Here is a 26,304-nt window from a genome sequence, read left to right on the forward strand (position 1 = left end):
TTTCTCTAAATTGTGTTTTTCGTTTAGTATTTTGAAGGAAATTCTGGTATTACCAGTGCAAATCAGGTGCACGATTAGTAGGTAGCTGTGCTAGCTCATGTCGCCTCTGTATTATGGTCTACAGGCATCTACAGACACATCCTTGAACACTAGTATCATACCTTACAATATTTGGATTACCGAAATGAAACAGATATTGAAGACATAAGCGAGTGATTATCGACATAGTAACGTTAACGTTGTGGAATTTTCGTTGACCATGGTTTTTAATATCATATATACTTGTACCGTCAATAAAATGTTAATTTAAATTACAGATAGTTTGTAATTTTGGAATTTTCATGTTAACCCAGCGAATCAGATTTTTAGTTAAAATTTTATATTTCATTTCCGAATGTTATTTATCTATACATGCATATAATAAAATATGTATCAACGTGAGTACTACATACATGTACATGTATACTTTGTTTCACTACACATGTTTGTATTACTACGTACAAGTACAGTGAATTACGATTAAATGTAGTGAGACATGGAAGTCATGTAAGTGTGAATATTTCCTACAACATACATTCATTCTTTGAATTGAAAAGCATTCAGCATATAAAACGAAAAATGATAAAGCTAAAGAAAACAAGAGGCCCAAGGGCCTTGAATCGCTCTTCTGATAAATTGTACAAGCAGTATTACTTCTATTTGAAGCCTCTAAGTATCCTGTATATTTAGATAAAGCCTTGAAATTCCAAAAGTAGGTCATCATGATCTACATTTTAGATAAAACACTCTGAGAACCCAAGATGATTCTAAGCCAGTTAGTACCTGAGAGTAGGTCATGGTGACCTACTTATCACTTGTCATTCTCCGGTGACACAAGATGCATCAACTAAGTTTGATAATTCTAAGCCAAATAGTACCTGAAATATTAATATAAAGCCATTAAATTTCAAAAGTAGGTCATGTTGACCTAGCGCTACTTTTCAGTTGACATACTCCGAGGACCCAAGACCAAAGCAACAACTGACAAATTTTAATGATTCTAAGCCAAATAGTACCCGAAAATATTAAATAGTCATAAAAATTCAAAAGTAGGTCAAGGTGACCTCCTTTTCAGTTGTCGCACTCCAAGGACCCAAGATGCATCAACTGACAAAGTTTGATGATTCTAAGCCAATTAGTACCTGAAATATTCAATTAAAGCCATAGATTTTCAAAAGTAGGTCACGGTGACCTACTTTTCAGTCGACTTACTCCGAAGACCCAAGATGCATCTATTGACAAAGTTTGAAGATTCTAAGCCAATTAGTATCCGAAATATTTAATTATAGTCAAATAAATTAAAAAGTAGGTCGCGGTGACCTACTTTTCAGTCGACCTACTCTGAAGACCCAAGATACATCAACTGAAAAACTTTGATGATTCTAAGCCAAATAGTACCCTAAATATTTAAATATAACTATAAATTTCAAAAGTAGGTCACGGTGACCTACTTTTCAGTTGACGGTTTTCGAGGACCCAAGATGCATCAACTTACAAAGTTTTATGATCATAGGCCTTAAATTGTTCAAAATATGCCTCTAAATCATTTTGAAAAATGAATGGCCTCAAAATTTAAAAAGAAGGTCATACTGTTAGAATCAATCTGGAAATAATGAGCAAATGTTTACATTCCACTTCAATGCGATTTAAATGTCTCCGCCCATTTGCGGGTACCTTAAATTCGAAAGTGGCCCAGTTCAAATTTCCGGAATTTAAGGCGTATACATGTTCTTTTCAATGACGTTGTGTTGAATTATAAAAATAGGTATTACAAAAAATTCGAAGTATAAATATCAAAAGCATATGTATGCACAATAATCATAGATTAATTTAGCAATATAGTCTGATTCAAGGCCTTAAATGGGTGGCCGAAAAGTTTCAAATGGCACTCTAAAGTCACTCATTCTTTCCTAACAAAAAATTGTATGTCCGTCCGTCTGTATTTCTGTCTGTCTGTAACGCTTTTGTTTCCGCGCGATATCCCGAGAACCCTTTGAGCTTTCGCAATGAAATTTTCCATAGCAACTCCCTATGGCCTAAAGAAGAACCCTATTTATTTTAAGTTCAAAGGGTCAAAGGTCAAGGTCATAAATTCTGTCTGTTTTAATACTTTCGTTTCCACGCGATATCTCGAGAATCCTTTGAGCTTTTGCAATGAAATTTTATACCGTAACTCCCTAGGGCCTCTCTCACCCCTCTCAAAGTGTCCCGCCCCGTTTTTTAATTATTATTTTCATGTATTGTATTAAAATTCACATGGCACTATTTTTAGCACAGGGGCTTGTGGAGAGTTATTACGTATAATACAGGTTGTCGGCGGACATTATATTCTTATTACATCTATTAGAACTGTTTAGTAGAGGCTAAATTAGACACCATGTATTGATTAAAATTTTGACAGTATCAAACGTCAATATAAACATTATTTGTGAGTTAATGTTTGCATTTAATTTAAAGTATAACGAAGTGCCTCCGTGGTCTAGTGGTATGTTGCTCGCTTTTCAATCCCCCGACGATTTTCTTTTTAATTTTTTTTTTTTGATTTTATTAAATGATACTATTCAACATGTGAAATGAAAAAGTTATGATGTCTGGCGTGTACAAACTCATAAAATCATTATTACAGTGTGATAAATATTCTGTATATTAAAAATAATATTCTATACACATATTAAAGAATAAGCAATGAAATCTTTATATTCACATTGGCATTTCTTAAAATTTCCTTCAATATACATTTAATAATTCTACAAATACAGGGGGCAGTGTGACCCCCCCCCCCCCGAACTGCGCATGCTCTTCCTTCTTTTCCCTAAGCGGGGGACACAAATTCTCTGAATTAGCTTGTTATTTTTTAAGACAGTTTGAAAACAGTTCAAAAATCACAAGATAATGATAAGTATGAACATTTTTCTATAATGAAGAGATAAGGAACAAGATATTTTTGACAAGTAAATGTACTTTCAAAACCATCCTTTGCAACATTTAAACTTCATGCTAAATATTTAACTCATTTTTGTCCCCCGCTTTCACTGAAAGTGGGGGATATTAATTTGGGTCTGTCTGTCCGTCCGTCCGTCTGTATTTCTGTCTGTCTGTAACACTTTCGTTTCCGCGCGATATCTCGAGAACTCTTTGAGCTTTTGCAATGAAATTTTACATAACAACTCCCTGTGGCCTAAGGAAGACCTCTATCGAGGCACTACTGCACAATTTATGTAGGTCCCTTTTATCAACATTTTGCATAGGAAATGAATTGAGAATTGTAAAATCATTGATTTAACGAAATCTAAAAAAGAAGGTTGGCTTAATAGATTAAACTAACAAGAATATAACTTGTTTAATACCATTAAACCTACTGAAGAGTTCTTAAAAAATTCTATACGTTAAGATAGTCTTCTAGTATTCATAATGATGTATTTTTGTAATTATTTTACCAGTTTTCTTTTACATGGTTATCCTTCCGAAAAGTTATTCATGTTATTCGAAACACCACTTTTTTAGAAATTCATCCGCAACAATTATCACGTTTTTCTTGTGTGAAAATAAACAAAGTATCTGTTTTCAACACTATAATTATAGATATAATTAATGCAATTGTATTTTCAAGTTATTATTCATTGTCAGCATTTTCAAAGAAATTGATATACTGCTAATGCTATTTTCTTTTGCGGATAGATCGACTGGCACCTTTGGTAGAATTAATTCTGGTGGGAGATTCAGATGGGATGCTCCTAAGTATAACTTTCAAGCTCTGCTCAATGCCAGAAAAAAATGTTATAGAAAAAAAAAAAGGTTGTATTCAGAATTTCAAAAGAATTCACCTATAGGAGAGAACAATTTCCCAGAAAAGGTCATATTTAAAATTCAATATTCATGAGTAATTTTCTACCGTTTACATTTCTGAATATTTTTAATATTTGCATTTTGAACCTAAAATTTATTATTTGCAACTTTAAAATATCACCCCAAGTTGGCTAAAACAGCATTTTCTCCATTGAAGCACCGATTTTTGCACAAATTTTGGCTTAGAAGCCTGTTTTTGACAACCTGGTTCACATTTATACCATTTCTTTTCATTGCCTGAATAGTATATCCGCTGACTATTAACACCACAGGTACCACTTCAGTCGTGATTCGAATTCATCTGGTCCCACTTTTATAATTTTAAATTTCTTAGACTATTTTATTTTTTTTATAGTAGCTTTTGTATTTTCCTTCAATTATTTATCTCTTATGCATGTTTACTTTTGATATACAGACATCAAAGAGAAAGCAAAATGTAAATTCCATTGTCACTTAAACACACTCAAACGGAACTATACTTCAGTATAGCACACTTTTTGCGAGGACAAGAATTACTTGATACAGGTATTCTCATCTGCAATGAGCTGCGATGGATTTCTACTGTATGTATATTCCTCAGAATTAAATCAATTCAGTGTATAACATTGCTTTTATTCCTTCTGTACTACTAGTACTTGTCTGGGTTATTGCACTGTAAAGTATCATGCGTATTGCTTGTATTATTTAAGCTTAATATACATGTATTTCGGAATTTTTTAATGGCTACCCCTGTTCTTGGGTTGATTCATAAAAAAACCTACAAAAAATAAGGAAACCTGTTTTTGACAACTTGGTTCACATTTATACCATCTATTTTCACTGCCAAAGAAATTACATACATGTATTTTTGTACTGAGTCAATGTTACATTCAGATCTCAAGTTTTGAAACATATCAGTAAATGCACTTCCTTTGGATTTCATTTATATAATTTTTATACATTAATGGCATGTTTTATTACATCCACGGAAATGTGTTCTAAAATAAACACACATAGAGAAGAATTAAGCTACAGGCATTACCACTATGTACATTTATAATGAAAAGTGAGGAAAAATATCAAATAATATTTCAAGATAAAAATCTCAAAATGTGTTGACAATATCATGCTACATAGTTATTGCCTATGAAAAGGTTCCTCCTAGATCTACATACTGAAATAAAATGATTTATAAAAAACGAATTAGTACATATATGTAACCTAAAGCCATTGACCAGACAGAAACGACAATGTTTTTGAAGACTAAAACAATAGGTCAGCACTCTGTTTATACTGAAGTGTTCCTTTTGCTTGTTCAAAGCTGCACTTTATTTCCCCTAGGGGAAAAAAAGCCAAAAAAAGGCACATTTTGTCATTTTGAATGGATGCAAAAATATCGTCATTCCTGACGTCATTTACGGTCAGCAAGTGCATATTATGTGAGACAAATGTATTGACATTGATTTCTATAATAAACTCTACTACAAAATAAAACAACAATTTAACATGCCTGAATAACTTTTAAAAATGTTGATTTGTGGAGTCAAAATTGACTCTGTATAGTCCTTTGTAGCACAGGTTCTATTAATGCTAAAACACATAATTATCATGAAATTACCCTATCAAACCAGCCTTTTTTTCCCCCTTTCTCCCCAAATTTTACTTTTATATCTATACTGAAATCCAGTGCAAAAACTTATTAAAACAATCCACCCTAATAAATAAAATAAATAAATAAGTAAAAAATGAAATAAACAAGAGGCCCAAGGGCCTTAACGGTCAACTGAGTATAATAACAAATTTAGAGTATCAAATTAACTGATAGATGAAGTTTTGTTGCCCAAAAGTATGATAAATAGGATGATCAGGATCAACGAAGTAATTAGTCTAACATTCAGTTACAACTCATAAATTAAGTTCTAATCTGTCCCCTATTCATCACTGTCACCATGCAGACTATTAACAAACTATTAGTGCTTCTCTACTATTTGTAACCCCATATCATAATGTCTCAATTAGCCTCTCTTGTTCTTTGAAGAACAATCAATAAGATGTTATTTTTGTCTCAATTTTACTCATTACAATCATGCTTACAGTTTGAGTGCTTGATGTTCAGGAGTAGAGGATAAGATTTTTATAGATTGCATTAATTTTGGTGGTTTTGATCCCACCCCTCAGGCCCCGGGGGGGGGGGGGAGGGGGGCAGGGACCATCAAGTTTACAATTCTTGTTCCCCTTCACATAGAGATGCTACAGTAAAACGCGGTTATAGGAAAGTACTGGGGACCTGCAAAATTACTTCGCTATATCAGTAATTCGTAATGATTTTCCCTATGTATTCCTTTGTAAAATTTATTACCCACTGTGGCCCTACCTCACCCTCCAGGGGTCATCAATGCTACCTGAGGATGCTATCAAATAGATATGACTAATCATGACTCTGCTCTTCCTGGGAAAAAGATTTTTTAAGATTTTCCTATGTATTCCTATGTAAAACTTTAATCACTCATAGTGGCCCCACTCTATCCCAAACAAACCTGAAAATACACTACCTGTGGATGCTTCTATATAAATATGACTGATCACAGCTTTGCTGTTCTTGAGTAGAACATTTTTAAAGATATTTCCTATTTATAACCATGTTCTTGAGAAGAAGATTTTTAAAGAGTTTTCCTATCTATAACCATGTTAATCTTTGATCGCCCATAGTGGCCCCACCCTAGCCCCTGGGGTCATGATTTGAACAAACTTAAATCTACACTAGGCCAGGAAGCTTTCTTGTAAGTTTCATTTTTCCTGTCCCAGTAGTTCTCAATCAGTAGTTTCTTAATCATATCCCCATATAAGAGGGTGTGGCCCTTCATTTGAATAAAATTGAATCTCCTTTACCCAAGGATACTCTGTGCCAAGTTTGGCCCAATTGTCTTTTCTTGATTATCTCCTCTTGGAAGGGGGCTCCCCTTCACCCAAGGATGCTTTGTACGAACTTAAAATTGGCCCAGTGGTTATGTAGAAGAAGTTGAAAATGTGAAAAGTTATCAGATGGACGGACAGACGGACTATGGGTGATCAGAAAAGGTCACTTGATCTTTCAGCTCAGGTGAGCTAAAAACTCGACTTCCCCCAAAATTTGGGTATCATATGATATTAATATGACTAATCTTGACCCTGTTGTTTCTCAGATTTATTAAGATGATTACAGGTACATATATTCCCATTGAAAAATTTGATCCCCTATTGTGGCCCTTACCCTATCTTGGGGGAGGTGGGGGGGGGGGGAGGGTAGGGATGATTTCAACAAACTTGAATATGCACTACTTGAGGTTGCTTGCATTATTTCTTTATCAAGATAGATCGACAGACAGATGCTAGACTCATTTAATCAAAAAAGCTCACTTGAAGGTTTAGCTCAGTTGAGCCAATGAATATGATTTAATGTCCCACAACAAAGATAGAGTTAGAATAGTAATTATTATATAATGTTTCCATGCAGTGCCCAGTTCATTTAGAAAATGTCAGCAATTATAGGAATGAGCTAGGATTGGCTCGTGGATCTTTCTGGTTTCTATATCGAACTGTTATCCAGACACCCAGAATCTGTAAATAAAACATATGAAAGTATGAAAAATGTGAAAGGGAATAACATTAATGTCATGCTGACTTGATAAGCTAACCTGAACTAGAAATCTGACCAGTCAGCCAGGGCCCCACCGAGGGTTAGAAATATAAGGGTGCAGATTAGGGAATGAGAATTTTATTTGATTACAAATTTTTAAAATTAAAAAATATATAAAGAAGAACTAGAACTGTCCAAAAGGGGACAAATACCCCCCGCTGGGTTTTTCAGAGAAGGTACCAAATCACTAATGTTTTCTAGATGAGAGAGGTGTTCACAATTTGCTTAAACATTTAGAGTGAAAATTTAATTACTCATTATATTTTTTTAATGAATGAAACTAAGGTGCAGCCTAATAAAACATTAATACTAATAATTACAGTGTTTTTTTTAATTACACTGAAAAAAATAGATTGCAACTACAGTCCCTGAAATGTTCTACTTTCCCACTTGAACGGTGAGCGAATGCTGAACGAACGCTGAACGAACGGTGAGTGAACGATGTGTGAACGCTGAACGCAACTTGGTGAATGATGTGTGAACGGTGAGCGAAGGCAGAATGCGAACGGAGCGCAAACGCGAGCGCAAAGTGAACGGTGAACGAACGGTGAACGCAAGATGAACGATTTATTCGGAATCCTCTGATCTTTTTTCTTGCATTGAAACTATTCTATTGTATTCTAATGCCTGGTGCTTAAAAAAAAAAAAATAAATAATGAATAAATAATCAAATCAATGAAAATTGTCCTAAGAAAGACGATACATACACATTAAGTAAAATTATTAATTTAAGTTTCTTACAATATTTTCTGCACATATGTACAATGTTTAAATTCAACTTTTTGATAACACGATTTTTATCGCTGTAAAACATTGTAATTGTTACCGAACGCTGTAGTATAACAGATGAAATTAATCTAGTTGTAAAATAAATATGTCTATTCTTATTTGATATATAAAACCATTACAAATAATGTGGATTTTAGAAGAGGACTTACAGAATGAATTACAACGGTTGTAGCAACCATACAAGGCGATTCCGTGTAAAATAATGAGAAAAAATATTTTACAATGGTATGTGCATGTATTGCATAAATACACTCGTATTTTAAAATTTTAATGCAATAATATATTTATGTGTCAGTTTTATTTTTTATGTTGATTTATTGAGCAGACTTCTACATGTATCTGTAGACATTTCCTGGCCGTGATTATACTCGGACAAGATGATACAAAGAGGCAATCATATTATTTGTTATATATTAAATTTTCACAACTTGATATTTAAGTAATATGCTGTCATAGTTTTTATTAAACAGACAAATGAGAGAGAGAGAGAGATTCGGTTTTAGCCCCCCCCCCCTTCCTCAAATGTTTGTACCTATATCAAACAAAAATTCTAATTTTTTTCTAAATATATCAGGCAGTGAAAGTAACCATTTTTTTAATCAACAAATCCATTTGTTTTACAGTCATAATCGGTTTTTGTTTTCCTGCTTCAAGTTCACACGAAGTCCACGTGCTTGACCTGTCAATCAAAATCATTTTACACTGTGCAGGTGTGAAAGTCTCATCACACCGAAGGCAAAGCGTTAGTATTTCCAAGAAGTTTTAACATTTTTTCTTATCATTTCTAGATCTGATTCCAACATTTCTAAAAAAATAAATAGATAAATAAATAAAACACATTGGGAATAAATACTTGGAATAATCAAGCCGCTTGAATTTGAAACATACTCCCTGCCAATTTAAAATATCACGGCCGGCACATGTATATTTTGAACTACTATTGTTTAATGACTTTGTTTAGATGCATGTTTGTTTTGAGACTGAAATTTTTGTGCTACAAAACACATTAACTTCTTTTTAAATGTTAATTTAAATAACTAAGTAACCGATTTAGGGGAAAGGGGGGGGGGGGCTCTCAATAATAATGACTTAAAAAATGGGTCCCATGTTTATAATATTTAGAGAAGATAATACAGATAGTAAAGTGAAGTTAGTGAACAGAATTAGTCTGAAAGGCCTATTGCTAATTGAGATCATGGTAATAGTCAGGGAAAATAATTGCATTTCATGAACATTTCAGCGGTCAATATGACTAAAAAAAAAATGAAGAATTGATGTCCTACCTACAAACTTGATGTACCTGGTCATGCGGTTTAAAATGCTGTTTGTAAAAATATGCTGAAGGACAGTTGACCAATTATATTCTTATTTAAAAAAAATATTGAGGACCCTTGTTCATGAGCTTGTACACTGCACACATTTATTTGTTTTGTTTGAAAGAAAAAAATAGGGAATTAAATAAATGTACATGTACTTGCATTGTGCAAAATATTTTTTTTGAATCATAGCATTGTGTTACAGTTTCATAAATATTAATAAGCACTTTTTATTTTTACATTAATTTCAGATAAAGGAAGAAAGATGTTTTAGAGAAAGATGATCCCCAAAACAATATAGAGCCTTTAGAGGTGATAGAGATAATGGGGGATTGATGTGCATTCCAGCTAGAAAACTGATTGCACATTAAAAAAAATATTTTCATTACTTGTGGCTTTAGATGTTTACAAAAAGTAAATGAATACCAGGTAATGATATCTATATTAATGATGTAGCTGTTTTGATGGTATGAAAGATGAAGTAGAATTTAAAGTTGTTTTGCTATAGAATATGATACAGACTTTTAATTGTACAGTGAAACCTGTCTTATCCGACATGCTGCAGGAAATAAAATCAATGTCGGATTAGACAGTGTGTCGGATTACCCAGTGTTGAATATTTCTTAGCATTATGATTGGTGTCAAATGACTTCAAAAACCTTTTTTTCATTAGGTTTAGAGTACACGTGTATTTAATTGTCAAAATGTTTGCATAATTGTGTGTTTCTTTGTTGTATAAAATATACCTTCATTAATTAGCATTTCTTTGAGCATTAGTAAACTCTGTAGTAATGTACGATGTTTGTTTTTTAATTGACAAAACAGATGGAACTGACGATCGCTTCGAGATGTTGCAATTTAATTTTTAGCATTTTACTAAAGCAGTAGATGATTAAGTAAATATTTCGTTTACATGTACCTTCTTTACACAGTGGTATTATTTTTTTTTCTACACTACATTTCTCTCCGAATTTTCTCCACCGTTTACTTCTCAACATAGACTGTGCTATTAATACCGTCACGCGACTTTTCATACAAACCGGACGTAACTCTAAAACATTGTGATTTTTATCAAACAATCATAATATTTTAAAATTTAATGGGCAACTTAAAGCGGTATTTTTGCTTCCGGCAAATCCTTTATGTGCACAGCCTTGCTTAATTCAGTGTATATATATACAAACCGGACGTAACTCTAAAACATTGTGATTTTTATCAAACAATCGTAATATTTTAAAAATTAATGGGCAACTAAAAGCGGTATTTTTGCTTCTGGCAAATCCTTTATGTGCACAGCCTTGCTTAATTCAGTGTATATTAACCCTGAAATGAAACTTTTTCTTTTAGACAAGATGTACCATTCAACTTGTGTATTGTCTATGTTACGTTCGCTGTACTCTTTTTTTTTCGGGACATGACTTTATGAAGGACTGACTGCATGTTTGATTTTAATTTCTAGCTAAAAATCTTAATGTAATCAAAATATCATGTACTCTTTTTATTTTCTATCGCGTGGATGCTATTTCTTAAATGCGAGAATAAAACTGATAACAACAAAGAGAATTGATTGCCTATTTTTTTAATTAAAAAACTGAGCTTTTAACGCTTACATAAACACTTTCAAACTTACAATTAATTAACTACTCTCTAAGTAGACCAATCTTGTGGCCAAACGGGACATTCACGTCACCTGGCCTGCGGCTAATTACGGAACACCCGTGTAATTATGTCGGATTACCCAGGTGAAATCATAATGTAATTATCTAGTTTTGATGACTTCGGAATGTACAGTGTTTTGTTCTATATAAAATTTAAAGAAATTTTTGGGAATAAAATATGAGGTCGGAAAGTCCATTGTGCCAGATTGCACAGTTGTCGGATTGGACAGTGGGCACTGTACTGCTGTTTTGTAAATGTTAAAATTCAAGAGAGTTGACATTGACATAATATATGGTGTTAAACACTGTTAAAGGAATGTCTATTTCACATGTAAATTGAATACCTATGTGTGATTTATTATCTCAACAGGTTTTCTGAAAGCTGCCAAAGGAACAGTCAGAATGGATTTCTTATCAATCAGCAGTCAAAATGTACAACCTTAGTAAACTCTCAGCAGTATGTTCCTTTTGATCCAGATGCACTGATAAATAACCTTGATGTCGAAACCATCAGGCTGGGTATGTATAAATAATAAATAAATTTCAACATTTCTGACAACAAAATAAAAATCATAAATAAACTTTTGACCTCCTCATCTATGTTATGATGTACTGAATGCTGAAGCTTCACACACATTTTATAAACAAAATTCATGTGCTGTGTAAAAATTCCTTCCTTCAATATGTTTAAAACTATTTTTATTACAATTGTTTAATACTATTTTTATTACAAAAATTATTATGAAAATAAAAATGATAACTCAGTACTGAGTAACTTTATAATAGATGTTACATGATTACATGTATTAGTATAATCCTTGTCCACCTGTCAGTAAGGCTATACCTGAAGAATTTTTTTTTCAGGCTAAGGATCATATGGATTTTTGTTTCCACCACTTGCCACCAACGATTGAACTGTTTTCTCTAGCTGCTACAAAAGACCTACATGTTCCTCAGAATTTTACCAATTGAAAGCCACAGTAAGTCAAAAGATTCAAGTTGGAAAAAAAGAAAAGGAAAGAAACATTCATGTTAGAGATCACATAAAAAAAGCTAGTTTAATTGGAATATGAAAAAAACTGCACAGAACCTCCCTTGAGATCAAAAACCATTCTGTATGAACAGAACTGCAGCATAATTTATATACTCTTTTGAGATACTTATATACTAATGTCTGTTTTTTTTTCCATATGGTGTGTCCTTTTATGCTATTTTCAGCTAGAGCTTGCAAAAGTTAGCACTGATATTGTCATTTTTCTCTTGCTTTTTCTATTTTTTTTTAACTTTAAAAAATATTTTTTTTGTGTTCATACATATTCATATATATATATAGCATTATGTTCAATATTCCTGCATATTTTGAATTTCAGGAAAGATTAGTCCGGGGATTTTTTTTTTTTTTTTTTTTTTTTTTGTAATTTAGGCAAATATTGTACATCATAAGTTTGTTATTTAAAAAAAGTCAGAGGAAATTCAGATGAGTAATGTGCACTTTTTTTCACCTTAACTGTGTATACATGCCAGGATTATTTTCTAAATTAGGTATACATATCACACCTTAAAAAATTATAAATATATATATCATGATATAAGGTGATCTGTTTTATTCACCAACAATCAATTTGAAAGTTTTAAGTTTTGAAAAAAAAAAAAAACATAGGAAATTTGGAATGTAAATTTCAAAATTCTTGAAATTTTACATTTATTGTCCTTCAAAAGTTTGTTTTCAAGTTTGTTTTCAACATAATTGACTAATTGAATTGAAAATTGATTACTTTTGATTGATTTTGTAGCCTCCATTGCAGACATGTGCTTCAGGGTAATTTTTAAAAAAAGGTCAGAGAAAATTCGGATTAGCATATCTTTTTATCTGATTTATGAACATACCAATTATTCCCCTTTGTTACTTAGCTATACATGTCATTTTTAAAATGGAGTAAAAAAAATAAATATCCAGTTACTTTAAGTGTGATTTCATAACCGTTTTTGTTGTCAAGGTGAAGAAAAAATGGACAATTTTTAAGAAGACAGAGGAAATTCAGACTGCCTTAGAGTGCTGTTTGAATGTTATATCTATGTACAAAGAATGACAAAATTAAGTTAATCTGCTACCCTATTATATATTTCCAAGTAAATGAATTCTGATAATAATTTTTGAGTTTTTTGTTATTTTCTTTAATGGCAATGGGTTTTTTTCCCCCCAGCTTTTCCAATTTTAAACAAGGGCATATTCAGAGGTTGTTGCCATGGAAACAAACGCATTAGCATATATCAAATTTGATGATTCCTAAACCACAAACTTGTCCTCTATCTGAGGGTACCTATCTTTTAATATTCCAATTACTTTCACGACAGGTTCGAATCACCTTAAACAATTTTTAATCTTCACATATCCTCATCCTTTTGTGTAAGTTTGGTGATAATCTGCCCAGTGGTTCTTGAGAAGAAGATTTTTAAGCAACCAGTACTTTTGTTTCCATTTTCCTAATTATCCCCCCTTTTTTAAGGGTCACAACCCTAGTTTTAGTATAAACGGAAGCCCTTGGGCCAAGGATACCTGACAAATTTGACAATAATTGGCCAAGGGGTTCTTGAGTTATGGCCCATACTCTAAAAAGTTTATGCACACAGCACAAATGGCCATAGCATTAGCTCTTTGAGCCTTTGGCTCAGAAGAGCTAAAAAGCAGAAACATAGGTAATCAAAGATTAGAAGCTCACCTCAACGAATGTTATCTTTAAGTAAGGCAAATTTCACATCATATTTTTTTTTTAATTTAGTGTACATCCCAAGATCAATGTCCATGCAAGTTTGGTTTAAGTACAACTTATAGTTACTTGGAAATAGACCTGTTCAAAAAATGTTTATCCTGTTTACTAATTAAGAAAATTTTGGTCAGTTCCAACATCCAAAGTAAGTCTGGAAGTTTTCATCCATAGATGCACCATCTATGCAAGTTTAATCATAACAGGCCATAATGTTATATAGCTACTCCCAAAAAATTATCCTGGTCACTCATCTGGAAAATGTAGGTCAGATTCAGAATCCAAAGCAAGTCTGGAAGTGACCATCCCTAGCTACATCATCCATGATAATTTGGTTAAAATATGGCTAAAATTCACTCATGTGGAAAATCTAGGTCAAATCCAGCATCCGAAGCAAGTGTGGTAGTGTCCATCCCTAGATGCATCATCCATGCAAGTTTGTTCAAGGTAGAGCTTATAGTTACTTGGGAATGGACCTGCTCCAAAAACTTTAACCTGCTCACTCATCTGGAAAATCTAGGTCAGATCCAGCATCCGAAGCAAGTGTGGTAGTGTCCATCCCTAGATGCATCATCCATGCAAGTTTGGTCCAGGTAGGCTTAATAGTTAATTGGGAATGGACCTGCTCCAAAAACTTTAACCTGCTCACTCAACTGGAAAATCTAGGTCGGATCCAGCATCCGAAGCAAGTGTGGTAGTGTCCATCCCTAGATGCATCATCCATGCAAGTTTGGTCAAGGTAGGATTTATAGTTACTTGGGAATGGACCTGCTCCAAAAACTTTAACCTGCTCACTCATCTGGAAAATCTAGGTCAGATCCAGCATCCGAAGCAAGTGTGGTAGTGTCCATCCCTAGATGCATCATCCATGCAAGTTTGGTCAAGGTAGGGTTTATAGTTACTCGGGAATGGACCTGCTCCAAAAACTTTAACCTGGTCTCTCAACTGGAAAATCTAGGTCAGATCCAGCATCCGAAGCAAGTGTGGTAGTGTCCATCCCAAGATGCATCATCCATGCAAGTTGGGTCCAGGTAGGGTTTATAGTTACTTGTGAATGGACTTGCTCCTAAAACTCTAACCGGGACGCCGACACTAACGCCGACACCGACGCCAGGGGCATAGCATAAGCTCATCTCGACTTCGTCGAGGTGAGGCTAAAAATGCAAAAAAAAAGTCTTCTCCCAGCAGGGATTGAACTCAAAACCTTTGGTTTGTAAGGCAGGTGTGCTAACCACTAGACCACGTATTCCGATAAAGATGGGGGTAGTAAATTAATTGTTTAGGAATAAATAGGAATAAAAACACGTGTTCTTTTGTTTGTTATGGAATGTAGTAACCAGTATTGAATAGATTGAGAAACACGATTGGTGTATAATACAAATGCAGATTTCGTTAAAAATTTGAGTTTGTCTATACTTGGAATGCATCGAGTTAATCATTCAGAGCCTATGATGCATTAGAATTGCAGTGTCGAGACTTTGTTTACAAATATATGGGTCGGATGTGACTGAATATCCTGAAATAATAGGGAAGATTAAAATAAGCATCTCTGTGTGGATTGAATAAAATGGAAGTAGCATAAATTAAAATTTCAGATATGCTTTTTAGGAAGAAAATGGTGTCAGTGACAGCGTGAAAATTTAATTGCTAGGAAAATATCGCTGTTTTTCGACATTCATTCAATTAATATTAATTCTAAATAAAATTGAAATAAATTACACTTACTAGAAAAAGCAAGAATGCTTGGTATTAAAATATCATATCATATCAAGAGAATCGACTGCTATTCATAACAACTGCAGAAATAACCGAGAAAACCTTTAATTAATTTTTATGTTCATCGGCACCTAAATTTTAGATACGAAAAAAGAAGTAGTGTTTGCCTTTAACATTCGTAATTTCTATAAACTTTAGAGATTCACCGTCAAACTTTCAGAAAACATTCTTTCAGGTGTCTTCTGCAGAACCCCCAAATTTTATGTCGATCAGAGGTGTTGAATTAGTTTTAGAGAAATATTCTAAGCTGATATGTTTTATTTATTTTTTTTTTTTTTAAAGAGGAGTAAATTAATTATTGATTCTGACCTTTTGGTCAAAGGTCAAGGTCATCAAAGGTCAAGGTCAAAGTCAACGATCAAGGTCAGAGGTTTCTATCTTTCTTTTACTTCATCATGACCGAAATTACTCCAAACAAATAAAATGTTCATTCTACACCTAAATTATTCACAACTGATCATCCCTAAAAGTTTCCATGAAAAACTACTCATGTTTGAGACAACTTCCGGTTTTCAGGCCGGCACTTCCAGTGAAAATAATTTGCAGGGTAAACGTTATAGTCTATCTAACATCTGCATTAGCCAAACATTTCTGTAAAAAGAAAAAAAAACTTTGAAAATTAACTTTTTTGCATCGCTTCCGGTCACGACCGAAAGTGACGGCGTCGTATGATTTTGACATGATTTAGAAAAACTGGTGACTGACTATTAGTCCTAAAAGTTTTAGACTTCAGTCGTTTACTGGTGCTGAGCAATTAGGTAAACAAAATCTCATTTTGAGGGCAGGAAAATACATGACCGGAAGTTTAGTGAATTTTACTAAAGTCACTCTAGACATCTGCAGTCCCAATAACATATATATATAAAGTGCCCCGCCACAGCATGATACGCCTGTCAAATATTGTTCAATTGTCATAAACAGTTTAGAGTGCAAGAAAATCATGTCAACCTTGATACAAGGATTTCAAGGATTTTTCCATACCTTATAATATTTGTTTATACATCTCCTGTGGTGCAGGCATTAATTATAACAAACATTACATTATCGATCCTCAACTTGTTGTGTTAGAGCTTGACAAATGCCCATCTGCATCCCCCCCCCCCCCCCCCCCCAAGCTTTCAGATTTGTGAGACATGATGCTCTGAGTAAGTTGATTTTTTCAAAAAATAAAAATATCATATTAAACAATATCAATTTAGTCTTAACAACCTAATCTATATCAAATTAATATCAAAAATAAAAGACTGGCCATCAAATGACATATGCTATAAACTGACAAGCAGTTCTTCTGTCTAATTCCCAAAGGATACAGAAAAGAGCTGCTTGATCAGAGACCCTCTAAAAGAAATAATTGAGACTGCTACAGTCCCTGAAACATTCTACTTTCCCATTTTTCCGTTCGCTCACCGTTCGTTCACCGTTCGTTCAGCGTGCGTTCACCGTTCGTTCAGCGTGCGTTCACCGTTCGCTCTCCATTCACAGTTTTGCGTTCACCGTTCACCGTGCGCTCGCGTTCACCGTTCACAAAGCGTTCAGCGTTCGCTCTTCGTTCCGTTCACTTTGCGTTCACCTTGCATTCAGCGTTCACCTATCGTTCAGTTTTCATTGTCATTCGGAACTCCGAAGTGAAAGGACTTATCTTTTTGTAGTTAAGGAGTTACATGTACAGGTTTTTTTAATTTATTAACTAACATATCGTGTTTGAAAAATCATTATTTCATGAGGAAAAATATCTAAGATATATATTTTTATTATTCTAACTTAGTTGCATGTTAAGTTATTTGTAAAATTACTCTGGAAAATAATGTTGTTATAAGCACATTCTGTACCTATGTAGAACAATGCTGAAATATTAAATTTAACTAAGGGCAATGTGCAAATACTTCAAGCACTGCAACATTTTGTTGTTTTGTTAAAGACGATAAATCTTAATGGAGATATAATTATTCAAGTCAAATAATTACGCAGCAAAATTACGAAAATATTTATTTCTATTACGTTTTTTTTTTCAATTACTTCAGAAAATATAATAGAACTAGTTCTGAGAGTTATACATAGTACTGCGGATATCCTGTTAATTTATTATCTTTAGAACGAATTAAATGATAGTGTGGTTAATTGAAATATTTATTTAAAATGTAATGCACTACAGAATTTCTCTACTGTAATATGTAAAGTCTATAGTTATAGAGAAAAAAAAATCTTTCTTCACCGTAACTTTATATGTTTGCCATTCGATATGATTAATAACCCCCCCCCCTTTCCCCCTAAATCGGTGACTTAGTCAGTACCGTATTTCCAGAATATTTTAATTAACATTTTAAAAAAAAAGCTACGGTCTTTTTTAGAACAAAAATTTCAGTCTCAAAACAAACATGCATCTAAAAAAGTCACAAAACAATAGTAGATCAAAATGTACACGTGTCGGCGGTGGTATTTGAAATTGGCAGAGAGTATGTTTCACATTCAAGTGTTAATGCCCAATGTATTTTACTAATTTATTATTCAAATGTTGGAATCAAATCTAGAAATGATAAAAATAAATGTTATAACTTGTTGGAAATACTCACACTTCGTCTTCGATGTGACGAAACTTTCACACCAGCACAGTTTCGAATGATTTTGATTGACAGGACAAGCACGTGGACTTCGTGTGAACTTGAAGCAGGAAAATAAAAACGAGTATGACTGTCAAACAAATGGATATGATTTGTTGATTAAAAAAGTTACTTTCACTGTCTGATATATTTAGAAAAAAAAGTTTTTTGTTTGATATAGGTACAAACATTTGGTGAAGCCTGAAAGGAGGGGGGGGGCTAAAACTGAATAGTACTCTCTCTCTCTCTCTCTCTCTCTCTCTCATTTGTCTGTTTAATAAAAACTATAACACCATATTACTTAAATATCATGTTCTGAAAATTGAATTCATAACAAATAATATGAATATGTATCTTTGTATCATCTTGTCCGAGTATAATCACGGCCATCTAGAGATAGACGTCTGCTCAATAAATCATAATGAAAAATAGAAATGAAACATAATATATTATTGTATTAAAAATCTACAATACGAGCGTATAAATGTAATTATTTTTTATTTCATTACTTTACACGAAATCGCCTTGACACAGAGATATATATATGAATATAAGTTACAGCCGCTTTAATTCATTCTATAAATCATAAGTTTTCTCTGATTTGTTATCAAATAAGAATAAACATTTTTATTTTCCAGCTAAAAACAATATCTTTTAAACTTCAGCGTTCGGCAACAATTGCAATGTTTTAATGCGATAAAAATCGTGTGATTAAAAACTTAATGTGCATGCATCGTCTTTCTTAGGACAATTTTGGAGAATTTATTTTATTGACTTATTTATTCATTCATTAATTTGTTTACTTATTTATTATTTGTTTGTTTTTGTTTTTTGATTTTTTTTTTTTTTTTTTGGGCACCTGACATTATAATACAATAAAATAGTTTCAATGCAAGGAAAAGATCAGAGGCATTCCGAATATATCGTTCATCTTGCGTTCACCGTTCGTTCACCGTTCACTTTGCGTTCGCGTTTGCGCTCCATTCGCGTTCTGCGTTCGCTCACCGTTCACACATCGTTCACCAAGTTGCGTTCAGCGTTCACACATCGTTCACTCACCGTTCGCTCTGCGTTCGTTCACCGTTCGTTCAGCGTTCGCTCACCGTTCAAGTGGGAAAGTAGAACGTTTCAGGGACTGTAGCTTCCCTACACTGAACTCATTACCGTATATACTTGCCTATAAGTCGGTCCGTCTACAAGTCGGTTGTATTTTTTAAGCTTACATTAAAGGGATTGACCCACTATAATTCCAATTTTTTTTTTATAACTCACCTATAAGTCGGACAGGGGTTTTTGGACCAAAGTTTAACTCCCCAAAAAACCGACTTATAGGCGAGTATATACGGTAATTAATCTTTAACTGGATGCATGTCCACTCATTACTCTCAACGGATGAATGGATCTATACATACTATCTGCTTTGCAGTGCAATAAAAATGCATATTTATGTCATTCTGAAATTAAATTTGAAAACAAAGATTTTTTTTAATTTGTTACAAAGATTTATGAAAAGAAACAAAAAACTTGTGTAATCTTGATGCAACATTTTTAATAAGGTTCCTGCATTACTCTTAGATTTGTAGGGACTATCTACCGTAATTAAAACATTTTTTTAAAATACTTGATTTTTTTTAGATTTAATGTCAGACTGGTTTTAAGCTGCAATTCATAAGGACAACGGGCAGTCTGATTCCAATATCAACCCCTCTCTCCCGAGTATAATTAGTTTTAATTATATTATACAATATCAAATAAGTTTATTATACAATATCAAATTAATACATTATACAATACCAAATAAGTTTTAATTACTTTTCACCAAATTCATTTTAAAAGTTAGGCTAGCCAACTATTTAATCCAACAGACTGATTCTTTTTGCCCAGTTCCCAAGAGATATAGATAACACCTGCTTGATCAGAGATGTTCTACCAGTTAGCTCCTCACACTAAACTCATTTAATTTCTCTCTAATTTGACATGCAATTTTCTGTTATCAAATTCTCCTTGACCAGTGCTTGATAATTACACCCCTGGGAGAGGTGGAATTTCTCTTGTAACATTACATTTGTTATAGATTGCTGAAAAGTATATAATGAAAAAAAGAAGTATTTTCTTGATTTAACATTTTTTTTTAATAAGGATACTGCAACACTCTTGCATTTTTTGGGATTGTGTAATCTAATAGTAAAAAGACAGTTTTTTTTAAATTTCACTTAAATTAAAGGTCACAGTGACCTTGAAATAGGTTGCGACACACCTTCTACCTAAGATGCATAAATTGGCCAAGTTTGATGATTCTAAGTCTAATAGTTTTCTAGTTATGAGCCAGACAGGATATTTCCATATTTGGCCATAACATCTTAATTAAAGGTCAGAGTGACCTACTTTAAATGTGTGACACACCTTCTACCCAAGAAGTATCAGCTGACAAAGTTTGATAATCCTAGGCCTAATAGTACAGGTGACTCTCGATCTCTCGAAGTTCAAGGGACCGCAAGAAAAGTTCGAAAGATCGAGGGGTCCGAGAGATAGAAAGTGAATAAAATCTGGAATTTTCAGTTCCAATCATCATTGTTCTACTATTATAAATACCGGAAGCACATGTCGAAAATGTCATTGCACGTTTTCATTCGTATTTTACAGGTAATTCACTACAATGATCGTATTTTGAATAAATAAAACGATCTCTTTAAGTTTCAGTATTTATTTGTTCTCATTTCATGATTACATGAAACCTGAATAGCAATCGTCGGTGTGGCTACCCCCAGGGCTTCATTGTGTCCTTCACCAGATTTCTCGTATTAAATGGGTATTCAGTTCTTCAGATAGGATTTCTTGTGCAGTGTTTGTCATACTGGGATTACGTAAATTCTAATAAACCTTCATAATCTATGAAAAATTATTGACACGTCTCTTAAATTATTTTCTAAAAATTATCGTCTCGCTGTCAAGTCAAAATAAGTTGTGAAGCAATTCGTTTATAGTTTACCAATTGTAACCAATTAATTATATCAACACTCGGATGCTCACAGGTATAGTGTCATCTATGTAAACACCCAATTAACACCTACATGCCAGCCCGAGGCGTTCACCGTTATCCAGGTAAGTCCAAGCTGCATTAATTTTACGCTTGATTGGCGTGCACACGCACAATCAAAACTTCGAGAGATAGAGAGTAAAAAACGATGAAATGTGTATTACGGGACCCAGGTCTTGGTTCGAGAAATAGAGAACTTTGAGAGATCGGAAGTTCGAGAGATAGGAAGTTAATTTGCTTAGTTATATAGAAGAAAAAAACGGGAGCGGGGGTTCACTTTGAGAGATCGAGAACTTCGAGAGATCGGAGTTAGAGCCATCGAGAGTCACCTGTATTAAAGTTATGAGCCGGACACGAAAAAAGCTAACAGACAGACGGACGGACATGAACGCCATAACATAATACGTCCTGTCTAAAGACGGGCATATAAAAATCATTTAAACAACTCTGTCTATAAGCGATATGTATGGGAAAATTAAAACCCCTATTATGTAGTTTTTCTCTTATAACCGGAAGTTGTCGTTTTTTGTTACGGGTGGGACCAACACATATCGAAACTGTGAAAAAGATACAATTATATGATGCAAGTCTTATTCCAAAAGAGAAAAGTTGAAATTTTCAATTTCTTTAATCACTTCCTGTGATGACCGGAGTGATGGCTGACGCTCTTAACCCTAATGGTTTTGTCTACTCCTCAAGGTCTAAAACTCCTATAAGTTTGGTGTCTAAATCTGTTACCGTTTCTGAGATCTCTCTCAGACAAGTTCTCATTTTGCGGACATTTAAATGCACGACGGGAAGTGAATTTTACAAAGATAATTGACGTTACTCTAGACATTTGCAGTCTTGATAACATATTCAATTAAGTGCCCCGCCACAGCATGATTCGCCCGTCAAATATTGTTCAATTATCATAAACAGTTCAGGGTGCAAGAAAATCATGTCAACCTTAATTCAAAGATTTCCATGATTTTTCCATTCCTTATAATATTTGATGTTTATACATTTCCTGAAGTGCAGGCACTAATTATAATAAATTTCTCAACTGGTTGTGTTAGACCTTGACAAATGCCCATCTGCAGCCCCCCCCCCCCCCCCCCTCTTTCATATTTATTTGATATTTTCAAAAAATTAGATAAAAAATATCATATTAAACAATATCAAAATATTCTTAACAATTTAATCTATACCAAATTAATTTCGAAAATAAAAGGCTGGCCATCAAATGACATATGCTATAAACTAACAAGCAGTTTTTCTCCGTCTAATTCCCGAAGGATACAGATAAGAGCTGCTTGATCAGAGACCCTCTAACAGAAATGATTGAGACAGCTAGTTTTCCTATACATTGAACTCATTAATTATAATCTTTAACTGGATGCATGTCCATTCATTACTCCCAAGGGATGAATGGATCTGCACTATCTGCTTTAATAGTCTGTATTGTAATAAAAATGCATATCTATGTCATTCCATTGAAAAAAGAGGTTTTTTTTAACTTGTTACAAAGATTTATGAAAAGAAACGAAAACTTGTGTAATCTTGATGCAATATTATTAATACGGTTACTGCATGACTCTTAGATTTGTAGGAACTATCTACCATAATATTGATAAAACATGCTTTTTTAAAAATACTTGATGATCTTTTTGAGATATAATGTCAGACTGGTTTAAGCTGCAGTTCATATTGACAGACAAACCGACATGCTGATTCCAATATCCCCCCCCCCCCCCCCCCCCCCGGGTATAATTAGTTTTAATTATATTATACAGTATCAAATAAGTTTATTATACAATATCAAGTTAGTTTTAATTACTTTTCACCAAATTCATTTTAAAGTTAAAAGGCTAGCCAACTAGATTCATCTAGTCCAACACTGATTCCTTTGCCCAATTCCCAGGAGATATAGATAACACCTGCTTGATCAGAGATGTTCTACCAGTTAGCTCCTCACACTAAAGTCATTAATTTCTCTCTAATTTGACATGTAATTTTCTGTTATCAAAATTCTCCTTAACCAGTGCTTGATAATTACACCCCTGGGAGAGGTGGAATTTCTCTTGTTACATTACATTTGTTATAGATTGCTGTAAAGTATATAATGAAAAAAAGAAGTATTTTTCTTGATTTAACGTATTTTTTAATAAGGATACTGCAACATTCTTACATTTTTGGGAATTGTGTAATTTCATAGTATAGAGACACAGTTTTTTTTTTAAATTTCACTAAATTAAAAGTCACAGTGACCTTGAAATAGGTTGCGACACACCTTCTACCTAAGATGCATATATTAGCCAAGTTTGATGATTCTTAGTCTAATAGTTTTCTAGTTATAAGCCAGACAGGATTTTTCCATATTTGGCCATAGCATCTTAAATAACGGACAGAGTGACCTACTTTTAATGCGCGACACACCTTCTACCCAAGACATATCAGCTGACAAAGTTTGATAATTCTAAGCCTAATAGTATTAAAATTATGAGCCGGACACAAAAAAGCTAACAGACGGATGGACGGACGGACATGAAGGCTATAACATAATACGTCCCGTCTTAAGACAGGTGCATAAAAATCAGTTCAAATACATTATCTATAACAAATATTTATGGGAAAGTAAAATACACAAATTATGCAGTTTTTCGCTTATAGCTGGAAGTTGTCATTTTTGTTTCTGGTGGGACCAACATACTTCAAAACTACAAATAAGATGAAACAATGTGATGCAAGAAAAAAATCAAAAACAAAAAGTTGAAAATTTCGATTTCTATGATCACTTCCTGTGAAGACCGGAAGTGACGGTTGACGCTCTTAACCCAAATGGATTTGCCTACTCCTCATGATCTATTATTTCTATAAGTTTGGTGTCTTAATCTCTTACCGTTTCTGAGATATGACTCGGACAAAATATTTTTGATAAAAAAAACAGAAATCGGACATATCTGACGACCGGAAATGAATTTCGAAAAAATGAAGAAGAAACGCCTGAGGTTATTTTTATTCTCTATCATCCCTGAAAATTTCAAGAAAATCTGTCCAGCCCATATCTGAGAAATCGTCCCGACCTGAAAAGGGGAAAAAAAAACAACTAGATACTTATTGCCTAGGCAATAACAGGTCTTCCGTTTTCTTGATTCTTTGAAGAAAAAAAACCCACCAAAGTCTTGTCAACAAGATTACGCTTAATGATTAACAAAAGTTATCTTAAGGCTTCCACAGATATATAAATACAAATAAAAACTGGTAAACTAATTGTCCCGTGTACAATTAGAGGCCTTTCCACCTTTATAAGTGTTTCCGTGTCAATTAGTTTGAAAAAATAGAAGAAAAATGCCAAAAAAAAAAAATGTTCTCCAGCAGGGATCGAACTCAAAACCCTTGAATTGAAAGACAGGTCACTAACCATTAGGCTACGCATTACGATAACATTAATAAGTTAAATTGTTTAGGACTAGAATAAATGCAAGTATTTTTAGAATCAGTAGGGGAAGAAAGAAGTTCTGTAAAAGGAAATAGTTCCTGAACTTGCAAGCAGTGTATAAAATAAGGTAATAAAGTCCATTACATGTGCATGATGTTATTTATAAATACAACAAACACATAAAACAAAATTTTATCTAGACTTTCTGTCCTGACAACATAAATGCTGTCAACATAAAACAGAATACAAACTTCGTCAGTTCCATGCCTTTCCATTAGCAGCAATTAGTGAACTTCGATGCCGATCGAATGTACTCAATTACATAGCAATCTATATCGGGATCGAAGTTTGGTTTTTATGTACTGTTTCCATCTTAAAGTACCTGTAAACTTTCAACAGTCGTTCTTTTAAATATTTAGAGACTTATTTACATAAAAATGCACTTGTCCAATCAGACAAGTGCCCAGCAATATTCACTTATCCGTATTTTTTTTCACTGGTACCGGACAAGCGGACAAGCATTAATGTTGAGCCCTGTAAGACTCACCGTAAAACTTTCAAGAACGTTTCTCTGAGGTCAATACTACATTTGTACCAAATTTGGTGTCGATCCAAGGTCTGGTTTGAATTCAAGAGAAATATTCCACGTTGCTCTTGATGTGATTTTTTTTTTTTTGAAAAGGGGGGGGTAAATTATTTATTTTCTGCCTCTTTTGAACTTAGAATTGTAACTACTTCCTCATCCTTAGGCCTGATTGTGACCTTTGGGTCAAGGTCAAAGGTCAAGGTCATTAAAAAAAGAAAAGAAAAAAACCCACAAATCTTTACTTTCTTAGTTTTAACCTGATACTGGAGGTGGATGCCCTTACTTTTATATTTGATTCAAGGTCAAGGTCGTGAAAAACGGAAATAACTCTTTACTTTCTATGTGTTTTTTTTTTTAACTTCATCATGACCACAATTACTCCAAACAAATAAAATGTTCATTCTACACCTAAACTATTCACAACTGAACATCCCTAAAAGTTTCCATGAAAGCACTACTCATGTTTGAGACAACTTCCGGTTTTTCGGTCTGCAATTCCGGTGAAAATAATTTGCATGGTCTGTAATTTTCTGTTAAAAAAAAAAAAAAAAAAAAAAAACTTGAAAATTCACTTTTTTGCATCACTTCCTGTCACGACCGGAAGTGATAGCAAAGTACGATTTTCACATGATGTAGATAAATTGATGACTGACTATCAGTCCTGAAAGTCTTGGACTTCGTTTACTGTTGCTGAGCAAAAAGGGTGAACAAAATCTCATTTTGAGGACAGGAGAACACGGGATCGGAAGTGAATTTTACTAAGAAGTTTGACGTCATTCTAGACATCTGCAGTCTCAATAACATATGCAAATCATTTAA

General features: G+C 33.5%; 1 protein-coding gene and 2 long non-coding RNA genes across 3 annotated transcripts in view; 2 read left to right on the forward strand and 1 right to left on the reverse strand.

Moving 5' to 3' along the window:
* Positions 1-4,664: 4,664 nt before the first annotated feature.
* LOC133185644 (tetraspanin-13-like) overlaps positions 4,665-26,304 on the reverse strand; it is a 162,685-nt gene continuing 141,045 nt past the window's right edge. The window contains exon 5 of the mRNA XM_061320956.1: positions 4,665-7,461. Coding sequence (XP_061176940.1) covers positions 7,387-7,461 — 75 coding nt within the window. The 3' untranslated portion in view covers positions 4,665-7,386. The remainder of the gene's footprint in view (positions 7,462-26,304) is intronic.
* Positions 9,898-12,387, forward strand: LOC133189834 (uncharacterized). The gene is made up of 3 exons (XR_009721530.1): positions 9,898-9,957; positions 11,674-11,822; positions 12,168-12,387. It is a non-coding gene; the product is annotated as an uncharacterized LOC133189834 (long non-coding RNA).
* The window catches only part of LOC133185684 (uncharacterized), a 159,257-nt gene continuing 153,580 nt past the window's right edge, over positions 20,628-26,304 (forward strand). The window contains exon 1 of the long non-coding RNA XR_009720934.1: positions 20,628-20,833. This is a non-coding gene — a long non-coding RNA (uncharacterized LOC133185684). The remainder of the gene's footprint in view (positions 20,834-26,304) is intronic.

This window comes from Saccostrea echinata, unplaced genomic scaffold (assembly GCF_033153115.1).
Source record: "Saccostrea echinata isolate AGI-Se365-2 ecotype Australia unplaced genomic scaffold, CSIRO_AGI_Sech_v1 ptg000001l, whole genome shotgun sequence".
Lineage (NCBI taxonomy): Eukaryota > Metazoa > Mollusca > Bivalvia > Ostreida > Ostreidae > Saccostrea > Saccostrea echinata.